This window comes from Atractosteus spatula, chromosome 17, assembly GCF_055471065.1.
Source record: "Atractosteus spatula isolate fAtrSpa1 chromosome 17, fAtrSpa1.hap1, whole genome shotgun sequence".
NCBI classification, from domain to species: domain Eukaryota; kingdom Metazoa; phylum Chordata; class Actinopteri; order Semionotiformes; family Lepisosteidae; genus Atractosteus; species Atractosteus spatula.
The window spans coordinates 11816794-11836718 of NC_142722.1; the positions used below are offsets into that span (position 1 = coordinate 11816794).

The 19925-nt window shown below is 41.2% G+C and overlaps 1 protein-coding gene across 1 annotated transcript in view; it reads right to left on the minus strand.

Moving 5' to 3' along the window:
• mmp17a (matrix metallopeptidase 17a) overlaps positions 1 to 19925 on the minus strand; it is a 59409-nt gene that overhangs the window by 4351 nt on the left and 35133 nt on the right. The window contains exons 4-8 of the mRNA XM_088935906.1: positions 14777 to 15063; positions 6721 to 6897; positions 3899 to 3998; positions 2844 to 2926; positions 984 to 1136 (exon numbers count right to left, since the gene is read on the minus strand). Of these exons, the coding sequence (XP_088792032.1) occupies positions 984 to 1136; positions 2844 to 2926; positions 3899 to 3998; positions 6721 to 6897; positions 14777 to 15063 (800 nt within the window). The remainder of the gene's footprint in view (positions 1 to 983; positions 1137 to 2843; positions 2927 to 3898; positions 3999 to 6720; positions 6898 to 14776; positions 15064 to 19925) is intronic.

Here is a 19925-nt window from a genome sequence, read left to right on the forward strand (position 1 = left end):
ATAGAAAAGTTTACGGTGATCACTGCAGAGTGCTACCGTCATTTAGTATTTTCAGCTGCTGCTAGCAAAATTCTACAAAGAGAGGCTATGCTTAAAAGAATGCATATTACATCTTGAAGACATTTGAGTAAGGATTTGCATCAGTGTGCGTTTTCTGCAAATGAACAGGGTGAGCACGTAATGCAATGCTAAAAAGTAGAAAGAAGAAACTGCGACAGTTGAATGCGTATCTGTATAACACTGAGGAATCCACTCTCTGGGTCCCAGTGAAGGCGAGCTGACGGGCGAGAGCTAGGGATGCAATGGAGAGGCAGACAGGAGGTGGACGGAAGAGGGAGTGGACAGCACAGCCAGGTAGAACAGCACAGGGAAGCTGCACAGTGCAGCTGGGCTTAATAGAACAGGGAACATATGGCACAGCTGTGCAGGACTAAACAGGGAAAATGTGCAACAAGACAGGTCAGGTTGGGTTCTAGGATGCCGCCCACAGACGTGTAGCAAATAGGAGACAGGCAGGGATCCGGCTGGCTGTTGGGTTGTGTCTTGAGATCGTGCTCGGTAAGTCAGAGTTATTCAGGCAGAGTCCTTGAAATCTTGCCAGCAGACTGGTTAGTAAGAGGAACTCTTCCATAAGTGAGTAGGAAACTCAATGACAGAGTATCTGACTGAGAACAGGGCAGGGCTAAAGTATCTTGGAGCTGACGAGGTAATTATCTGTTAAGCAGGGATAGGAGGCACTGACAGCCACCCTGATTGTGTTCTTACGGCACCTGGAGGTGTTTGATTCCTCAAGTGAACGAGGCCGGTTGCTGTGGAGACCGGGGGTTGCGAGCTCTGGCTTGCCTGGGAATAATATTAACTTGTTTCTTCTTCCTAGTTCTCAGCTTGGTACTAACCTTTACTTGCTCCTTGGTAGATTATATTTGGTGTGTGAGTGAAGAGCATAACTCTCAAAACTCAGGGCTGCATCAATAGCGCAGTACCTTTGAAAAAGACAATCTTGTGATCGCTGGGTCTCTCGTAGACTGCATCCACACTGTCCAGGTTTAAGGGCAGGCCTCTCCAGAACCGATGAATCTGAGCAGGTCGCAGTGAGACAAGGTGTTTTTCTCTGGTCAGACGCCAAAAATACTTTCCTAAGAAAAAGGGCACAATCATTTCTGTGTTTAACAACCCATCTGGTCCATTTATCAAATACAGGTCATGGGGGAGCCGGAGCGTATCCCAGCAAGCAACAAACACAATAAACAAACTACTGTATATTCACATAACATCCCAGGAATTGAACCCAGGGCCCCTGCTCTGCGAGGCAGCAATGCTAACAACTGCTTACTGTGCCACCCTTGACTTAACAACTAATAGTAGAAAAACAGAAAATTTTCAAAAATATGCAACTTCACAGACAACCAAGCTATTGAAACTACACCACATTGAAGGTTATGACAGAAGGGGTGTTTTTTTTTCTTTTCTTGGAGAAATATGAGGGTGTTGGATTTGGAAACAAAAGAAGGAAGAAGGACAGGAATTCAATGAAGAACTGCCCAGAATGATCGCTGAACCAGAATAACCTTTCCTTTCCAAAAACATCTATGATCTCAGCCAGACATCTGCTGACCTTCTTTTGTTGAAAGACAAGGGTTTTCATATACTGCTGATATTTTCTAAAAAATTTATACACCAGACTCTTTGCAAAAAGGGCACATTCTCACTTTTACAAGACTTTACAAGGCCATACAGATAAACTATGAAGAACAATGAAAAAAGCAATATAAATATTTCAAAAAGGCACTGTTTGTAAACTGAATCTAGTAATGTATCTTTCTCTGTGTGTATATGGACGGAGAGAGTGAGATTAAGAGATATATAGCTGTATCACACATAACCAGGGGTGGGCTTTGAAAAAAGAAAAGTTAAGAGAATTTTATAGGTATTCAGCTAACTGTGACTTACATCTATTGAATACCTACATATATGATGTGTTTTGGTTTGGCACAGTACTGGGGCCCTGGGTTAAATTCCTGTGATGCTGTTGTGATGTTCTCCCCATGTTCATAAGGGTTTTTGCTGCGTGCTTCAGTTTCCTCCCACAGTCCAAAAACATTCTGGTAAGTTAACTGGCTTCTGGGAAAATTGGCCCTGCTGAGAGTGTATCTGTCTGTGTGTGTCCTGCGATGGGCTGGCATCCTGTCCAGGGTGTATCCTGTTTTGTTCATGTTGCTTTCTAGGGTAAACTCTGGCCTCCCCGCTACCCTAAATTGGATGAAGCACTTAGATCGATGGATGTGGTATAAATATATGATTAATGCAGAATGAATGCAGTGAAAAGTAATATGTATTGAGGTTCTGTGAACCAGAAAAAGGAAACCTTAGAGTGAAAGTCATCATCACCTTTCCAAGAATTCTAAAGATGATCATATTCAGAACAGCAAACTCCGGGGTTTAAAATATATACTGTATACCTTTATTATATGTTATATAGGTATTTTAAAGTAAAAAAATCTAATAAATGGAGATCAATTTTTTCATGTTCCAAGAAAACATTTTTCCCTTTGCAATTAATTCAATTTTATTTTGCATTAATTTATAGTCATTTTTAAAATCAAGCTTATTAGAAATTATATTTCCAGTGGTCACAGCATTACCTGACCCACGACTATTCGGACCATCTCTAAAATGGCATGGAAAGTCAGTGCAAAGGAAACAACCCAAACCAAATGTATCACACCGAAACCTATTAGTTTCCAAGATCAAGTGCACAGTAATTCTAGATGTTCTGAAGTAGTTATTATTCTCCTTTTGAAATCTTAGCTCCCCCGGCATGCAGCGTTGCGCACAGCCTGTACCTTTGAAAAAGAAAGCCTCCCCTCGGATCTGAGCCACTGCGTCAAAGTGCGTGTTACACCTGTCCGGAGCGTCTTGAGCGGGCCTGACAAGAGTGGAGAAGAAAGGTACTGACGCATCACAGCTTCTGCCGTCACAACACACTGACCTGCGCTGGGCCCTAATTCGCAGCGCACATGTTTGTTCTGCAAAAAATCAAACTTGCAAGCAGCTAGGCAGATGGTATCAGCACACCTAATGAGGACTCTGCTCCATGCTTTTCCAGTATTAATAACAGAATTAGGGAGACCTGCCTGAATTTGACGTATTGCATTTTATGTGTGTACTGTATGTGTTGAAATATATATAATGTATATTTAAGGTAAAATCTAAAACAGCTCAAGGGCGGTGCAGTGGTTAGCATTTCTGCCAACCAGTGCTGGGGCCCTGGGTTCTATTCCTGGGGAACTATCTGCATGGAGCTTTTACTGTAGGTTCACCCTGTGTTCACATGCTCTGTTTTCCTCCTACAGTACAAAGACATAGTGCTAGGTTAACTGGCTTCTGGGAAAATTGTCTCTTTTTTGTGTTCATGTTTGTGTCTGTGTGTCCCTGCACCCACTGCTTGCTGGGATAGTCTCTAGCTCCCCTGTGACTCTGTACTGGATAAAGAGAATGGATGGATAAAACAGTCTCCATGACACTTTTGGGTGAGAGTGTGTGGGGGGTAGAGAGGTGCCGATTATCTTTTCCCTTTAAATCCTCTGAAAAAGATGAAAACAGGAAAATCCAATTCTCCTCATTGGAGGACAGGGACAGAACACTTTTCTTTTTCACAGCATTTCCTTACAATCACCAACTGGGTGAAAGAAACCCCTGCCTGCATTTTTATTGACATGTGAGGGGTGAAGAAATGAGATCTGAGGCTTATTGCAAATTACAGATATAACATATCTGAGAGAATCCTCTCTGAAAATCACATCAGTACTTTAGCATTGGCAGTATTTGTAGTACCGTACAGGCTGCACAGTAGATACACATAGAATCCAACAGATAGCAATGAAAGGCTCTTACTTACGGGACAGTTGATCTGTTTTCAGGAAGGTCCAGCAGGACAGGGGGGTCGTCAGTCCTGGACACATCTGGGCGAGCAGTATGGGACACAGAATCTCGCACACCTGGGGCAGAGAAACCACTTTTACTCCACCCCCCCGACAGTGATTTTTTCAAACCTCTCCTTCCCTAATAACCTACCATTTTCTTCCATGTATCTGAGGCAAGCAAGACCTTGTTTTGAAATCTATGCTTGTGTGTACATAAAATAATCACAAACTCTACCTACCAAAATATGGGAAGTGTATTGGGCACAACATACAGTATACAGTGATGCAGAGATTATAAAATAACATTGGCTGCAGATTGGGTAGGGTTAGGAACACCCAAGAACATGCAATGTGCAATACAAAACATTGTACAAGCAATGCTATAAATTACAGATTGTAGGCCCATGTAAACATTTTTAAATCACAATACTAGACTGGTTATTTTGTACACAGTTCCACGTGAATTACAGTGTACACGGCTGATCCCTATAGCGGGCAGCATTGGTAGTACTGTGGCTCTTGGGTTTGAATCTGGAGTTTGCATGCTCTGCCTGTGTTCACATTTGTTTTCTTCAGGTCCTAAAATCCTCCCATACACTAGGAGTCTCTAAAATACCCCACAGGTTTGTGTATGTGCAGCCTTTGATGAGCAAGTGTCCCCTCTAACATGTGGTCCCACCATGTGCCCTGTGCCTGCTGGCTTTGGCGGTGGCCCATTGCGATACTCTCACAGATAAAGCAACTACTGAAAATGGATGGATCAATGTTGCTTAATGCAGGCTTACAGGCATTAACAGGCTCCATGTTTTTTAATGAGCGGTGGTAATAAATTTGCTTCTCTCTGGCATGCTGAACGATGATAAGCAGCCACAAAGTAATAGGAAAAGCAATTAAAAATAAAAAGTTTCATTCACACACCTCTGTTTAAAACAAATCCCACCAACAGTGGGACTTAAATCCCACTTCCACTTAAGATTAAAAACAAAGGGTTTTCTCAGGCTGAAAACACATTCACATTACTGCTGCCTTCACTGTTTTTGACATGATACAAGTATGTGTTTTAGCAGGCAAAAACCGCAGAATGTGGGTAAAATTGAGATAATGATGTGTACAGCACTGTCTCATTATCAGATGCCCATTTCTGTGGAGCTGGAGGTGGACTGGAGGGGGTCTCATCATTATAGAACACAACGCACACAAAAGTCTCTTATCTGGAGCTCTCAAAAACACATACAAGCATAATCACCAATTTCCAGCCCATTCCCCAAAGCATGCAAACAGATAAACATGTATGGCATTAGGAATACAGGGCAAAGGATAATGCAAATGAAAGAAGTGCCCACTTTATTTCCTCCCCACATCTCCTCCTGTCAATCCACAATACTTTGAACAGTCAACACAATGTCAATAGTTATCATTCAGAATTGGCTCATCACATTGCAATGCATTAAACACTTAAAAGGGTGAGGACAGATTTAATTATCTTGATTTTACATCATTATATGAGCCTTAGAAATCTTGTTATTAGACTTTTCTATTGCAAATTGCTTCTCCCCTGAATTTTTGTTTTAAGGTGGCAAGCCCTGTTCAGGGAATCTAATCCGTGATGTGTGTCCCCTACTGCTACTGTGGATTCATCTCACACACTCACTGGTGAGAAACAAATTGATTTCTAAGCACTCGGGTATAAACCCTGCTGGGACACACTGTTAATACTTGCCAGTGCTGCCGATTTGTAAAGGATATTTGCCTTCCAGCCAGCACAGCCAAGAAAATGAAGTAGAGCTTTAACCACTGAATTCCAACAACAACAACCAGCACGTGACAGGTAAGAATTACTCCTGGTAATTGTTTTCATTCAAAAAATCTCTGAAGAAAATACCCAAATATGGGAAGAGAAAACTAACTTTTCTGATGAACGAGTGTATGAAAGTTACACTGGATTGAAATCAATACTCGCTTCTTATTCAAACATATAAGATTTGCATTGACTTTACTAATCAAATAGGATCTGAGCATGAAGTCTGACAGTCAGCTTTTTACTGAACACAAGCCAGTATCAGCCCTTTTTAGGGATAGCTGGGTACTGCAAGGAAACCTTTGAAGAAGTTGTCACAAATTGGACCTTCTTAGATTTATGACCCCACCTTAAGTTAGCAGACTAGGGTGGGTAGCATACAGAGACTCTTTTTTTAGTATAAATTACAGTAATGTCAGCCTGAGAGCATAACAGTCAGATGAAATACTGTAGGTGGAGTTGCAAATTATAGTCCCCTGAGTGAATTCCAGCTGAAGCATTCTCAAACTAGACTACATTTTTTCACTGACAATTTTCATTGATTTTTTAATGGATTATGTGATATATTGGGGCAGACATCTGTGCAATGATAATAAAATAGTTCTCTCAGTTTGTATCAGTGTTATACATTGCATTTTGCAACGTTCCATAAGACCTCATGAACACAGCTTGGTAGGTTATAAGCAGCTGACAATTATGAGCGTTTATTCAACCCCTTCTCCAATTTAACTGGGCAGGCTATTCCTCTTTTTTTTCCCACCTTCCTTAATAATGAGGTTCCGCTACGGAATGGTCCACATACACAGACCTCCCAGACCTTCAGATGTACTGAATTCTCCATTTTACTCCTTGTGAAGTGTTCTGGGAATGTTTGGGATAAACAGAGCGGTATAAATGCAAGGTGTCACTTGTATCCTTACAGGATTTAAACAGAAACAATCATATCATCATCATCAACTTTACATTTGCTTCAAGTTTGCATAATGACAAAAACATTACCATAGAGCTGCCAGATATGGACTTTGTCTTCATAGGGCAGGTTGTATTTGAGGGGGTCTCCCACAGGACCTTGGTAGTAAGGCATCATGATGGACTTTTTGGCTGAAGTATGAGCCAGACCAATGGCGTGACCAAACTCATGCACTGCAACAGCAAACAGGTCCATTCCATGGGAATCTTGAAAGACAAACAAAACAAAATTTTTAAGGTGTATTTCTGGAAATCGACCCATATGTTCCCCTCCAATGACAGTTGGTTTCTTTGAAACAAATAACAAAACAAGCGACATTCAATTTGAGAAACATCAGCTCTTGCAAATGATAAAAAAGCCTTTAAAAAGAAGTCTGTTTTATTAAAAACTACCTCTTTGACACTTAACTGTATTACATTTCTATTTAATATAATTTTTGAGTTGTCCTGTTATTCTATTCCCATTTTCCCCATGTTGTTTAAAGTTTACAATTCTGTACTTTGTGACCCAATTCAGACTTCTTTCATAAGATAAATCCAAATTAGTTCACACTGCTACAAAAGCTTTTTATAATATAAAACAAAATTGGCAGTTGCTCCAGTTTGCTTCTCCTTACTGATTTGAGACAATCAGCTTGGTTAATATTGAGAGACACCAGAAATAAAACCAATTCAGTGGCAGTAATCAGAGGGAACTCCTCTGAGATACAAAACATATCTAGGCCTAACAGCTATTAACAAGCATCAGGGGACTCTCATTGGAGGGAGCTGACACTGTTACATCTGCTCTGGGAATGTACTCTCCCTGCCAGATAAATATGCCTATCCTCACCATTTTTTTTCCATTTAGGATAATCTTAAAAAATAAACAAATCAAAATAGTAGAATCCCGAGTGCCTCAGTCAGTTGTAAGCATAAGCATCTCTGGTTCGAATCTGGATGTGTTATGTACTGACTGGGTGTATCTGGGAATCCCCAAGCAGTGGCACATAATCTATATAATGTCAACAGGTTTGGCAGTGTTTGAGCTGTCCAGCAGGTTTGTCTGACCTCTGAGAGCAGTGCATCATTCCTACGGGAGACTCACAGCATAAACACTGGTAACTCTGACATTTCAGAACGCATGCCCTTTTCCCACTATCCCCCTTGTTGACACTTTAGTTTGGGTATTTGTTAGTGGGACCAGTAATCGGGACCGGTGCTCACCCTTCGGTCTGTGTGGGTCCTAATGCCCCACTACAGTGGCAGAGAAACTATACTGTAAAGAAAGGCGCCATCCTTTGGATGAGACGTTAAAAACAAAGTCCTGACTCTTTGTGGTCATTAAAAAAAAATGGGGCATTTCTCAAAAAGAGTAGGGGTGTTACGCTGGTGTCCTGGACGAATTTCCCCCACTGATCTTTATCCATCATGGCCTCCTAATAAACCCCATCAATTGGCTTCATTATTCTGTTCTCCTACCCACTAACAGCTGGTGTGTGGTGAGCGTACTGGTGTACTGGTGTATTGGTGGTGGTGGAGGGGAGTCCCCATTACCTGTAAAGCGCAATAAGGGAATGTCCAGAAAAGCGATATTTACTGTGAGTGTAAGGATTATTAATGTAACAGGCCCTAAAGTACCTGCAAATCTGCTACTGTCCTCTAACTACTTCTTCCAAATTGGGGCTGTGGTAGTGCCGGAGCCTATCCCAACAAGCAACAGGCACAAGGCAAGGTACAGCTCGATGGGACACCAGGCCATGACAGGACACTCATACAGATGGAGGTACACACGTACGCCAGGGCCAGTCTTGCTCAGTATCTTTTTGGACTGGGGGGGGGAAACTGGCGCACCACTCTGTCACTGTGCCGCCCAGCCTGCTGTTAGTGATGTTATAAAACATTATTCAAATCCTCTGCCTCATACTATGATTAGGATTACAGACAGTTGCTAACATAAAATAAATCTACAGTAGACGTTAGTTATTATCACATTTCTGGCAATCTGCAAATGTTTTATAAATACGGTATCAGAAATATTAGTTCATGGCATGTGCAATCCCAAATTTGAAGGGTTACTACAATATGTCAGATCAATATACGATTATATGATTGAAAATTGAAGAATCTAAATTGGGATAAGGAGTATCTGAAGAAAAAAAATATTTCACAAATAAACTGTTCTTGTTGAAATCCATACATATTATATAGGAACATTTTGCTATGAATATAAAATAACCTCTTCTCACTCCTGTCAGTAACTAATACGTTAACAGAATTACAACAGTAGTCTGTTAAGGATTGTTTTAGTCTAATGTCATAAGATGAATTAGAAGCTCTAAAACATCTTCTTTCACAAGTATTATAGTCTCTACCACAATTTAAGTACTGCAGAGTGTATTTTAACACATTAAGCTTAACTGGGTAATTCATCTGTCAAAAAAGTCACACAAGGAAAAGATGAATAGATTGTTAATGGTCAATTAGTCAGGCAAATTAGGGGGATTTATTTAACGCAGGGTTAAACCGACCGAAAGGTAGTGAGTGTGAGAGGAATAAATTCCTATAAAGTAATATTGCAGAGTTGTCTGTGACTGGAAAGACTGTTTGCGCATGTTTATTAAAAATGTATGCTTTTGTTGGACATACTGCATATCCCTAAATCCAGTCTTAAAGACAGCAGATTAAAGGAGCGACCATTTGGGGCTTGACTTGCATCAGCCTCCACAGAGTCTTCCCTGAGATTTTGCTTCTTTTGTATAAATCAGAAAAACACATTTACACTCCAGCCAGGTCATCAGAGGAAAAAAAAAAGGTTCACATTCACAAAAGGAATGTGACAGCAACACCAATACAATGAGAAGGGAGTGGCAGTTGAGCACCCGGGACGAGCTGAGCTGGTCTCAAGGCTGTGGTTTTGGTGCTGCCCTCCTGTTGGCACAATTCTACAGGCGGGTAATTGATTTCTTTTAAGTTCTTTGTTTTCATCTGCACTCAAGAGGAGGTGGCAAACAGGAGTGCTTATGACAGGTGGCAACTTTTTTGCTGTATCACAAATTTGCCACAACAGCTGGTGGAGGCGGAGACTGCTGAGAATGATAAGCCAAAATGAGAAAGAGAAATATCCAGACACCCGGTTTTTAAGTTACAGTGGCTGCCTCTGAGGCCACAGGGGGCAAAATTGAAGAATCTGTGGCTTTAAAAACTCAACTCCTACAACCAAAATAATAATTCTGCTGTGCTCTCCTCCAAGTCCTAAAATTAAAAGCTGTTAGTGCCTGAAGAAGTGCCAACTTTCAGGTACTGAAAAAAGGTATTCATCTATGTTCTCTTCCAGCTCTTAAGGAATGCTGCACCATGCTTCTAGCTCTCTGCTGTGTGACAGTGAAAAACAACAGCTTAAGCAGGAAAAAAGCCAATTAAAAAAGCACATCTAAAATTATACTAAATCGTAACCCACCATACCACAGTTCCCTGGTGACAAACTTCCTGAAAGTTTCAGTCATTATTCAGAGAAAGAGAATATTATCTTCTTTGAAACTGAATTTTCATCTCTCCTCATATGAATATCCTACTAAAGCAGGGGATTTCTACAGATCATAGGAAACGTATAGGAAAGATGACATGTCTGTGCAACAAGGTAGAAAAGTCAAAATGTTGATGATGCTTCATATGTCCAGGGTTTGGTTCATTAAATGGGGCATGAGGAAGCACAAATCTCCTACTGCATAGCAACTGTGTCCATTTCAGGTTTTACACAGTGCTGGAACTAACATCTGCCAACACCAGATGTTGAATATGTCACATGTGGTGTCTTACTGTGAGGAAATTCTCAATGACAGATGTGTGGAGTTAAAGAACACTGGAATCTGGCTAGTCAGTGCTAATATTTTCATCTTTTGGATGAGATGTTAACCCAAACCACTCTGTCATTATAGAGATTTGTAGGAGCTGGGGTGTTACTCCAGTGTCCAAGTCCCAAATTGCACTCTAGGCTTTTACACCACCCTAGAATGTTCCCTTAATTCAATTGGTGAAGCAATTCCTCATTTCTCTAACTGATTTGCTGTCCTGTAGAGACAGGTTAGGTTCTCCCACTTCAATGGTGGATGAAGTGCATACTTTCTTATACATAAAGCATTTTGGGATCCTTCACGTAAAAGCCTTATGTAAATTAAATTAATTAGAATCAATGTCAGAGTAATTGCCTGATACCCATTTGAGCTGAAGGTCAGAGGCTCTCTGTTGATATTCTAATTTTTATGATAGATGTACAAAGTAAAGCTTGAGGGCAAATACTGGGATTCTGCATTGATGTTATTTTCCCTCACTTGTATTTTTCTAGTTTTGCTGTTAGGTTTGTAACCGCATAACACTTATGTCCAAGATTACTTGTATTAAAAATATGTGAACAGAAAAGCTGGTCTGAAGAGCTAAATATGCAGGTTTTGTTTTGCCTCAGGTTACCTCCTGTTTTTAAGAACACCTGAAAATAATGCCTGAGGGGTAATACCAGAGAGAGGATAGCGAAATGAACTGGGGTTTTGGAAATTAAAAATGTATGCTGTGAATTATTTCCTTTTTAGCTTAAAGGACATATTTAAAATGCGGTAAAAGTCTTGGATTTAAACCTACAACCTGAGTGCCTCATTTATAAAACACTACTTATAATGAATATTTATATACCTGTATGTCCAAGATAGATATCATCACAATTACTGTTTTTCAGTTCAATCAAGTATTTTGTTAAGTTACAATTTACCACCAAATTATATATAGGCTATACAACCTTCTTGGGGAGGGTTACTGTTGATGTCGTTACTGTATATATTTTTGCTTATATTTTGCTAGTAGCCATCTGCATCTGCCCTTTCTCTAAAATGCGGCACTCTGCATCTTCTGTTCAAGTTACAGGAGTAACAATCCCTTTAATCTCAACCCAAGTGTCTGACCCAATACACACCCACTTCCTTTCCCGTAATTCCCCTGGGTATTGACATTGACAGAAATCCATATTATCTTCTCACTTTCATGGCTCATCAGGACGTGGGGCTGTAGCTCGTAAAGCCTGGATTGGACCGCACTCCTACAGTGCGTGTTAAATGTGCTTCCCTGAGACTGCAAGAAATTTGCTTGCATTGACATTCCACAAATCTTTACAGCCCTTATTTGCTTAAGGGCCGAAAAAAGCTGATTGCTTGATTAATGGGATTATTTTAGTAGTGTAATCAGGTAACGCAATTTGGCTTAAATCAAACATTCACTTTGTTTCAGTCAAAGCCGAACATATCTGCAGCTCGCCAGGCTCACCTTGGTGAAGGAGCACGTGCCGGACCAGCTGGCAGACACGGGCCAATTTGAAACGGCACGTCTCTTTGCCACTCTGCTGACATACTGTACCTGGCTCGCTCTCAAGAGGGAACTATCTGTGTAACAGGCGCGTGTAGCTTTTCAAAATGTAGCACAGCTATGGAAGAGAAGGCGCAGGTGAAGGTCACATTGCTGCCGCCTCTGGGATGTCAAGCCTTCCCTCAAGGTCTGAAGTTAAGATGGCACTCCGAGAGATAAAGCCAATCACAGATTGTTGCCTAAGGTGGTGGGTACATAAACAACCTCCCTGTCCTCATATGCAGCCACTCAAGGGGGGAACCTTAATAAGCCCTCTGAATACGCCGAGTTTGTGCGACAATGCACTCAGCGGTTGCTAATGAGGCTGCCGCGGGACTGCAGCCACACTGTTATGATGGGCGGGCATGAATTCTTTGTGCTCTACCGTCAGTCTGACGCGCGCGCTCCAAATACTGTGCAAGTCATCAAAATGCATTCATTTAATGAGTCCAGTGTGCGCAGTTTCAGCCAAAATAATCAGCCTGCATTAGCCACCTTGACAAATAGGTAATTAACAAAAGCAAAATCACTGGCGTCGCAAATATAATCATTGCAGCAACTATCTGATGACCTCTGTAGAATGCGGTCTGCTTATTTACTGGAAGGGTAGATAAAGTGAAAGGGACTTTTTTTAGATGCATTTTTTTCTTCAATTAACCAGCAGGGTGCGGTTTATGAACTATAATGGAATACGTCATGTTCGTTCATATTAATACCCCCCTCTGGGGAATCAGGTTGCACAGAGTTGGATTAAACATCATAATTCAGGCAGCATATTCAGAGCCTTTGATTCCAGCATGCCTTTCCATGTCAAGCATAAGAATTGCCTCAACTTTCCGTATGGAGAAACAAATAGCAATCCAAGCAATGAACAAAACAGAAAAAAATGAATTATAATATTCATCTTCTTGCGAGATATGTCTTCTCAAGTGGTTTAAGCACGTACTCCACTCAGATAACACATTTGTTCGTAGCTGAAGAGCACGCTGTCCTTGAAAGTTATCTAAAGATTATTGCTTTTCTGAAACATGGCAGAAGCATTCCCACAAAAATGACAGTTCCAGGAAAATCATTTCACAATTCCTTAAAAATCTGCATATGTACAGAAATAAAAAAACACTGAATGCAGTACCTTAAATCATATGGATTATGAGACTGATTTTGTGGACTTCCATCTATTTGAAATAGAAGATATGATTAAGCGTTTAAGTTTTTTCCTTAATGCTATTGTTGTATAAGGCAGCTTAGCATAGTGGGTAACACACTTAACTGGTGGGTTGTTGTTTTAAGTCACTGCTGTTGTACCTTGAGTGAGATATTTTACCCAGTTGCCCCAGTTCACCCAGCTGTATTAGTGGAGACCAGCATTGGTGCAGGTGATTCCTGTGATGAACTGGTGTCCAATCCAGGTGGAAGCTGGGAGTCACATGCTCTCCAGTCCACCTAATGCTAAAGCAACCATATGGCTCAGATATGGAAGCTATCTGCTAATGCTGTAGTGCATGTTTGACGATAAATATACATTAAAATTATAATATCAGAAATAAAAAAAATGATAAAAACAGATCAGGAAACTAAAAGTATCTTTAAGCGTAATGGAAATGGCATTGAAAATAGAAATTGTCTGTCCATCAATGTTGATGATAAAGGCAGCCTGGGCCTCAAAGGCGATAGTGGAGAAAAACAGAAATTATGAATGAGAAATGAAGCATCAATCACAGTGTGTCTCTGATGGGAAGACAGAGTTTTTCCGTTTCGCTTTCACCACTGTCATGTTTTCCATCTGGCACACTGCTCTTTGGCCAGATCCTATAAATACTGCTCCAGAGCTGGATCTTAACAGCTGGTAATTGCATTGTGCCAGGAACGAATGCTCGAACCGAAGCAAAATGAGCTCAAATTGAGGAGCATATGGATTGACACCTCTAAGCGATAAAGTAAAGCACTTCTCAGCAGCACTGTGGGAAATGGCAACACAGCAAATCAACATTACAGATGGCAAATCCACATCACAACCTACAGTGCTCAGTCACAAGTGCCTTTAATGCGCTCAGTCTCATCTGTACAACTGCCATGTGGAAATACAAAAGTGCAACGAAAGAAGAAATCCTGGACGCCTTTGCCTCTGTCAATAACTCTAAATGAAACTTTGTTTGGGGGGGGGGGGGCAAGCTTTCATACTAAAGTCCGACCAAGAACAAAGCATTTTTTCGATATTTTGTATCTTCCAGGGCCAACTGTGTCAGTTTAAGCGAGTCGACTGTACTTTTTTTCAGAGTGGCGTGTGGGGACATCGGGCAGAGACACAAGTTATCTTCAGAGGTTTCCTACAATAATACTTAACCTTGCAGACTTACCTCCTACACATTTTTTACATTGTCAGAAGGTCCCCTACCCTCCCTCCCCCCCCCCCCACCATTCTATCATGGAAAACAGTATCTGGACCAAAACAAAATGTCCAGCGGGGGTGTCCAGTCCTGGTCCTGAAGGGCCTAATGTGGGGGTTTTCATTCCAACTCTTGACGAGCTAAACGAGCTGGTTACTGGCTTAACTGGCCCAATTGAATGGCTCCTCCCAGCTCTTCAGGTGCCGCCGCCTTAAAAACACCTTGAAAACCTGGACCGGCACCAGGACCTGGATCAGGACCGGAAACCCCTGGTCTGATGGGAGTGGTGAGAGCAGGGTTGTGTCCTCCAGGGCTCATGAGGCAGGACTGACCTGGGGACCGGAAAGTCCACGACTCGTCGTCGTCGAAGTGGGTGTCTCCGGCTGCGTAGCTGTCCCCGGGGAAGAAGGCGTGGGCCACGGTGCCCCCCGGCCCGTCGAAGGGGTAGCCGTCGTCGTGGTCGGCCTTGGTGAAGTCGATCTGGATGTCCGCCTCGCTGCCGGCCACCTCGTGGAAGTTGAGCGGCGCGATGTCGCTCCACACCTTGAGGGCGTAGTACATGAGCGCGCGCACGGTGTCGTGGCCCAGGAGGTGGGACTCCTTCGGAAACTTCCGGACCCTGCCGAAGGAGCACATGCACGCCCCAGGTATGAAAGAAGGGTTGCTGACTCTGCAGCATGGGTTTATCCCCGAATCTCTATAGTCTAATAATAAATTTAAAAAAGCAAACAAACCCCACTTTTTGTCAGTTTTTTATACAAAAAGGTTTGTGGGAGTCTGGAACAAGCTGCCCAGCAATGTTGTCAAAATTGTCAGATTAATGCTCTGGTTTCTTTCAATCAACAGCGGGATGAAATTTTTAAAAATAGCAACTAAGCTGGATGGGCTGAATGTCCTCTTCTCATTTATAACCCTTCTTATGTCCTATGAGTACATAATACCAATCCAAATATTTTAAATTGGAGAGTGCGTAAGCGTATTCTCATTCCTGAAAGCTATCAAGGTGTGAATTAACATAATAGGGCCTGAGGCTGTTACTATGCAGAGGGTGAAATGCTATCCTCAAAAACACAATACAAACAAGTGCAATGCTTTTTCTCCTGCTTAAATTGCAATTGAAGTTCTCCATCAGTGAATAGAGATTAAGAATAATTCAGGACACTCAAAACGTCAAGTAAAAAAAAAAAGAAGAGCTTTACTCTTTGTCTAGGATTAATTTATCTTCCACAGCTAGACACACTTAATAGACTTACCGGCACCGTTCAGCTTTGCTGACATTAAGCAAAAATGAAACTGTGACTTCAGTTCTGGTTACCTGGCAACCCAGTGCTTGACAACACTCAGATCTGCTAAGCCAAGGCTGACATGGGATTCACAAATAGGAGACCTCAGGTGGGAGAAATCCACACACAATAGGGGAAAAGGAGCTGAGCAGTGAGCAACCTACTGCCTTTTGGGAATTCATTTTCTGCCCCAGACCTGAGGACACATCCACTGCAAAGAATGTATTAGAAGAATGCCAGTAGGAAAACCAATACATGGAAAAAATCCATCTTGCAGAATAATGCCGGCCTTCACCTGTGCTCTCCCTGATAGCTGCCGCTTTGCAGCTCAACTTCCAACACACCATCCCAGCTGTCACTAAACTGCTAGGATCTTTCAACAACTGCCAATCATCATCATGGCTGTCAGAAACTGGGTTTTCATCCCAGTCATGAAAGTGAGTTGTTATATGCCAGCTGTAGCGGGATCACACAGCGTTCTCCCCATGACTGGAAACGTTTCACGGTGGGGAGGGGGTGAGGGGCGGGGGGAAGGGAGGAGGACTTCTTGAAAAGAACAGTGGGACGAATGCTGTCAAAGCCTCACTGCTCAATGTGATATTCTCTTCCCTGCTGCTGCCTGCTGTCAAATTACATATAAGCCCAAATTTGCTCCTCGGCAAGGCATTAGAAATTGAAAGACCAACGGGGAGTGCGAGATAAAATTCACAGTTCGTGGTTCCACAAGATACAGGCATGATGTGTCTGGTGTATTTGCGTGCAAGCAAGCACCCCAAGTTAATGCTTGAGGCGACACACCACGTGTCTCAAGAAAACTGCCTCAGAGGACTTTGGCTTATAGTATCAACTTTGTCTAAATTAAACTGCTCTTGGCAATTAACTGACCTGGCAATTAAATGACTGACTTGAATGTTCTTTATAAATGTTCTTTACTCATTTTTTACTACTGGACTAAGACCAAGTGAAATTTGAATATCAAATCTTCAAAGGAAGAAATGAACCTAATGAAACTTACGTCTGTGGAAAAAGTCAAAGTAAATCCCATTGTCAGCATCTTCCTTAAAACAGAACAAGTTTTTGGATATATTGTGGGAGAGGAAACTGGACTTTTTACTTCATAACATATAGCATAACATAAGGATATACTGTAGCATATGTAGCAGTTAAGAGAGACGAAAAGTGTTGACCAGGGCAATACTTTGAGTTTACACTTACAGCTTGTCCAAGGTCATTGATTATTAATACTATTAGTAATATCTTCATTAAAGACTTTGATGGCCACAGCTCAAACATGAGAGGTTGAGCTTTATTAGCTCCACCTTGCGGAAATTCCGGATACTATTATTTTGCTTGTCGTATTATAGGAGAATTTACGGTAACTCGCGGTATTTACCGGTAGCTTGCGGTAGACTGCGTACAGCGTACCGCAAAATAATGCGGTATCGCCCGCGCATTTTGAATGGCTGCATCTGTAGCTCTGCTACTTTTATTGTGTGATTATTTTTGGATTGATTGTACTATTTAAAGGATGATTAAAATCACCTTTTTTAAATTTAAAAAGGTTTCCTAATGAATATTTAGAGGCTGGCAAGAAAAAGATCTAATGCAATGGAGGTTAGGCCATTACAAGTTTTCTTTAGGCTGAGTCTGTCGCCCCTAATTTGCTCTTATTCTTGTGAGTTGGATTAACCTGACAACTAAAACTGCAAAAGCTCAAACCATATATATTTTACTTTAAACTCTTGTTTTTAATCTAAATAACCTTCCGATTGTTCACACATGGAAATGAAATGCCGAAATTATCTTGACGGAATGTCCAATATGCCTTAAAATCTCCAAGGAGACCAAAATCAGTAGTGACAATTTTAATGTTAAATAAAGTGAAACATATTTGACACACAAAAAACATCAACTTTGAACAAATCCCTTCCTGTCAAATATGCTGTGAATCTTCACAAGTTTCTCCACTTACTCCATTTAGAGGAGCCTATGATCCTACAGATGCTGTAAAAGGGATGTCTAATGAACCGGGACTCACCCAGCGTTAGCAAGTGTAACAAGTCAGCCAAAAGTAATTCCTTAAGCCTTTAAGACTGAGATTTCTTTGCCATTGAAAACCTGCTGTATAATAACTGTGAATCTATCTCTTTTGGCAGTCTTAGAAGGAAAACGTTTTGTTTGGTAGATGAGCACACAATTCTCTGGTTTTCTTCCCCGTATGTTCTTGGCTACCAAGGCAAGCTAAACACCACAATAGTTGTTCTGTATCTCCCTGTACGAAGGTTAAGTGCTCGATTAAGGGTGCATTTGCCGCTTCTCTTCCATTTGTGTTTTCATCTAGTGTCACTTTTACAAGACAGCATTATGGGGCACAGATTGGATTGAGCTACCCATATGAACATGCGTCTGCGAGCATCAGTATCACCACAAAATCACGACAGGAGCCAGTAACTCAATACTCGTCACCTCTATTCTGACTTCACTGAGTGACTGTGTTTCATGTGAGGGCAAAGCAAACAGGCACAAGTGCAGGATTTAGGCGACCATCAAAGGACAGGGCTTGTTACCAGGAGGAGCAAGCCCTGGATCAGCTAATGACCTCGCTGTGCGGCACCCTGAGAGAGTTTCCGAACCCCTTCATGAAATGTGAGGCCCGACTCTGACTCTGTGGCAGCAATTGTTGAAGCCTAGTCCTCCATAAGCTACTTTGGAAAAACTGGAGCAGGTTCACTAAAAACTGGAATGCAGATATCTAATACAATCAACCTGGCAGGTGCCAGACTTTTTAGGTATTTACATAAATGCTGCCAAATTCCACAAAGAGATGAATGGGAAATATTAAAAGCGCTACACTGAATTTCCTAGTTGGAAAATGCTTCAAAATAACTACAAAAGGATTCCCCACTTCATTAACATCTAATCAATGCAACGAATGATTAGAAACAATAAGATATTGCAGATTTTTCAACTAATCAATACTAATTATATTTAAAACCTGGCTGCTACTTTTGACGGGCAATTCAACTTTATTCGGATATTAATTTTATGTATTAGTTCCTTGACAAACTGGTTATTGAATTTTAAGATACAAAGAGCATAACTACAGACTCTTCTAGATGGGCTAAGTAATCATTACAACCTTACACATGCTGAAACGAACGCAAGTTGTTCACAGCCAAGTGTTAGTAGCACATCTAAATGCAACTGTGTTTTGTGAAAATGCATTTGCTACTATTTTTATTCTTTCACATTCAGCGCCACATAAAAATGCCTCTTATTTGAATGTTAACTGGTGCATATATTAACCTCAGGAAACATTAACTAAATATTTAATCACAGATGTCTAAAAGATGAGTAGCCAAACTCCCTGGCACTGTTGCCTCACACAAAACCAAAGTGTCATTTTAAGCAAATTACTTTATTAATGTCTGACACATTGCATTGAAAGCACAGAAGAAGCAACTGACCGGGCATACTAGTGAAAGCAGTTTGGATGCAAGGATTTCCTTCTGTGCCAGCTGCTTTCTTTGGTAGGGGGTAGCCTGCATAATTTAAAAACAGAAAGTGCTGTGTACTTTTAGAGCACAAAGTGGAATGAATGAGAATGCGTAGCTGTCATAGGACTTTAGCGATTAAGAAAGATGGCTCCAACAAGTAGGAAGGGGATATTAGAAAGATTCACTAGGAGATAACATCACAGACTACGTGCAGAAACCCGAACAAAGATGGAAATAAAAAAAGTGTTAGGAAATAAAATGTACTGGCATGTTAAATTAAAAACTGTAGCAACACACAGCAGTATAACTGCTTGTTTGTTGACAGGTACTACTGTGATTACCTGGGTGATACTGTCAACACAACACTAATCTTTAAACTTTAAAAAATGGCACGTTAACCTTACAAAGCAATGGGTTTAGATTTGGAATCTTCCTAGAACTTTTGCTAGGGTGATGCAAAAACCCACTGTAAAATGGGATTTGTGGCATCCATTTATCGAGTGTCAAAGGAGGTGACTTTGAGAATCTTTTCTGTGCAAGATAACAAGAAATGCACACTGCAGTACAACTGCGACTGGTCAAGATTAAGGTGATGTGGCTGATGTGTATTTATTTACTACAGACAGTGTATCTTGTGCACTAGTGGTCTAAACCAATTAAGCATGTGACAGCATACAAGCTCGATCATTATATTAAGCAGA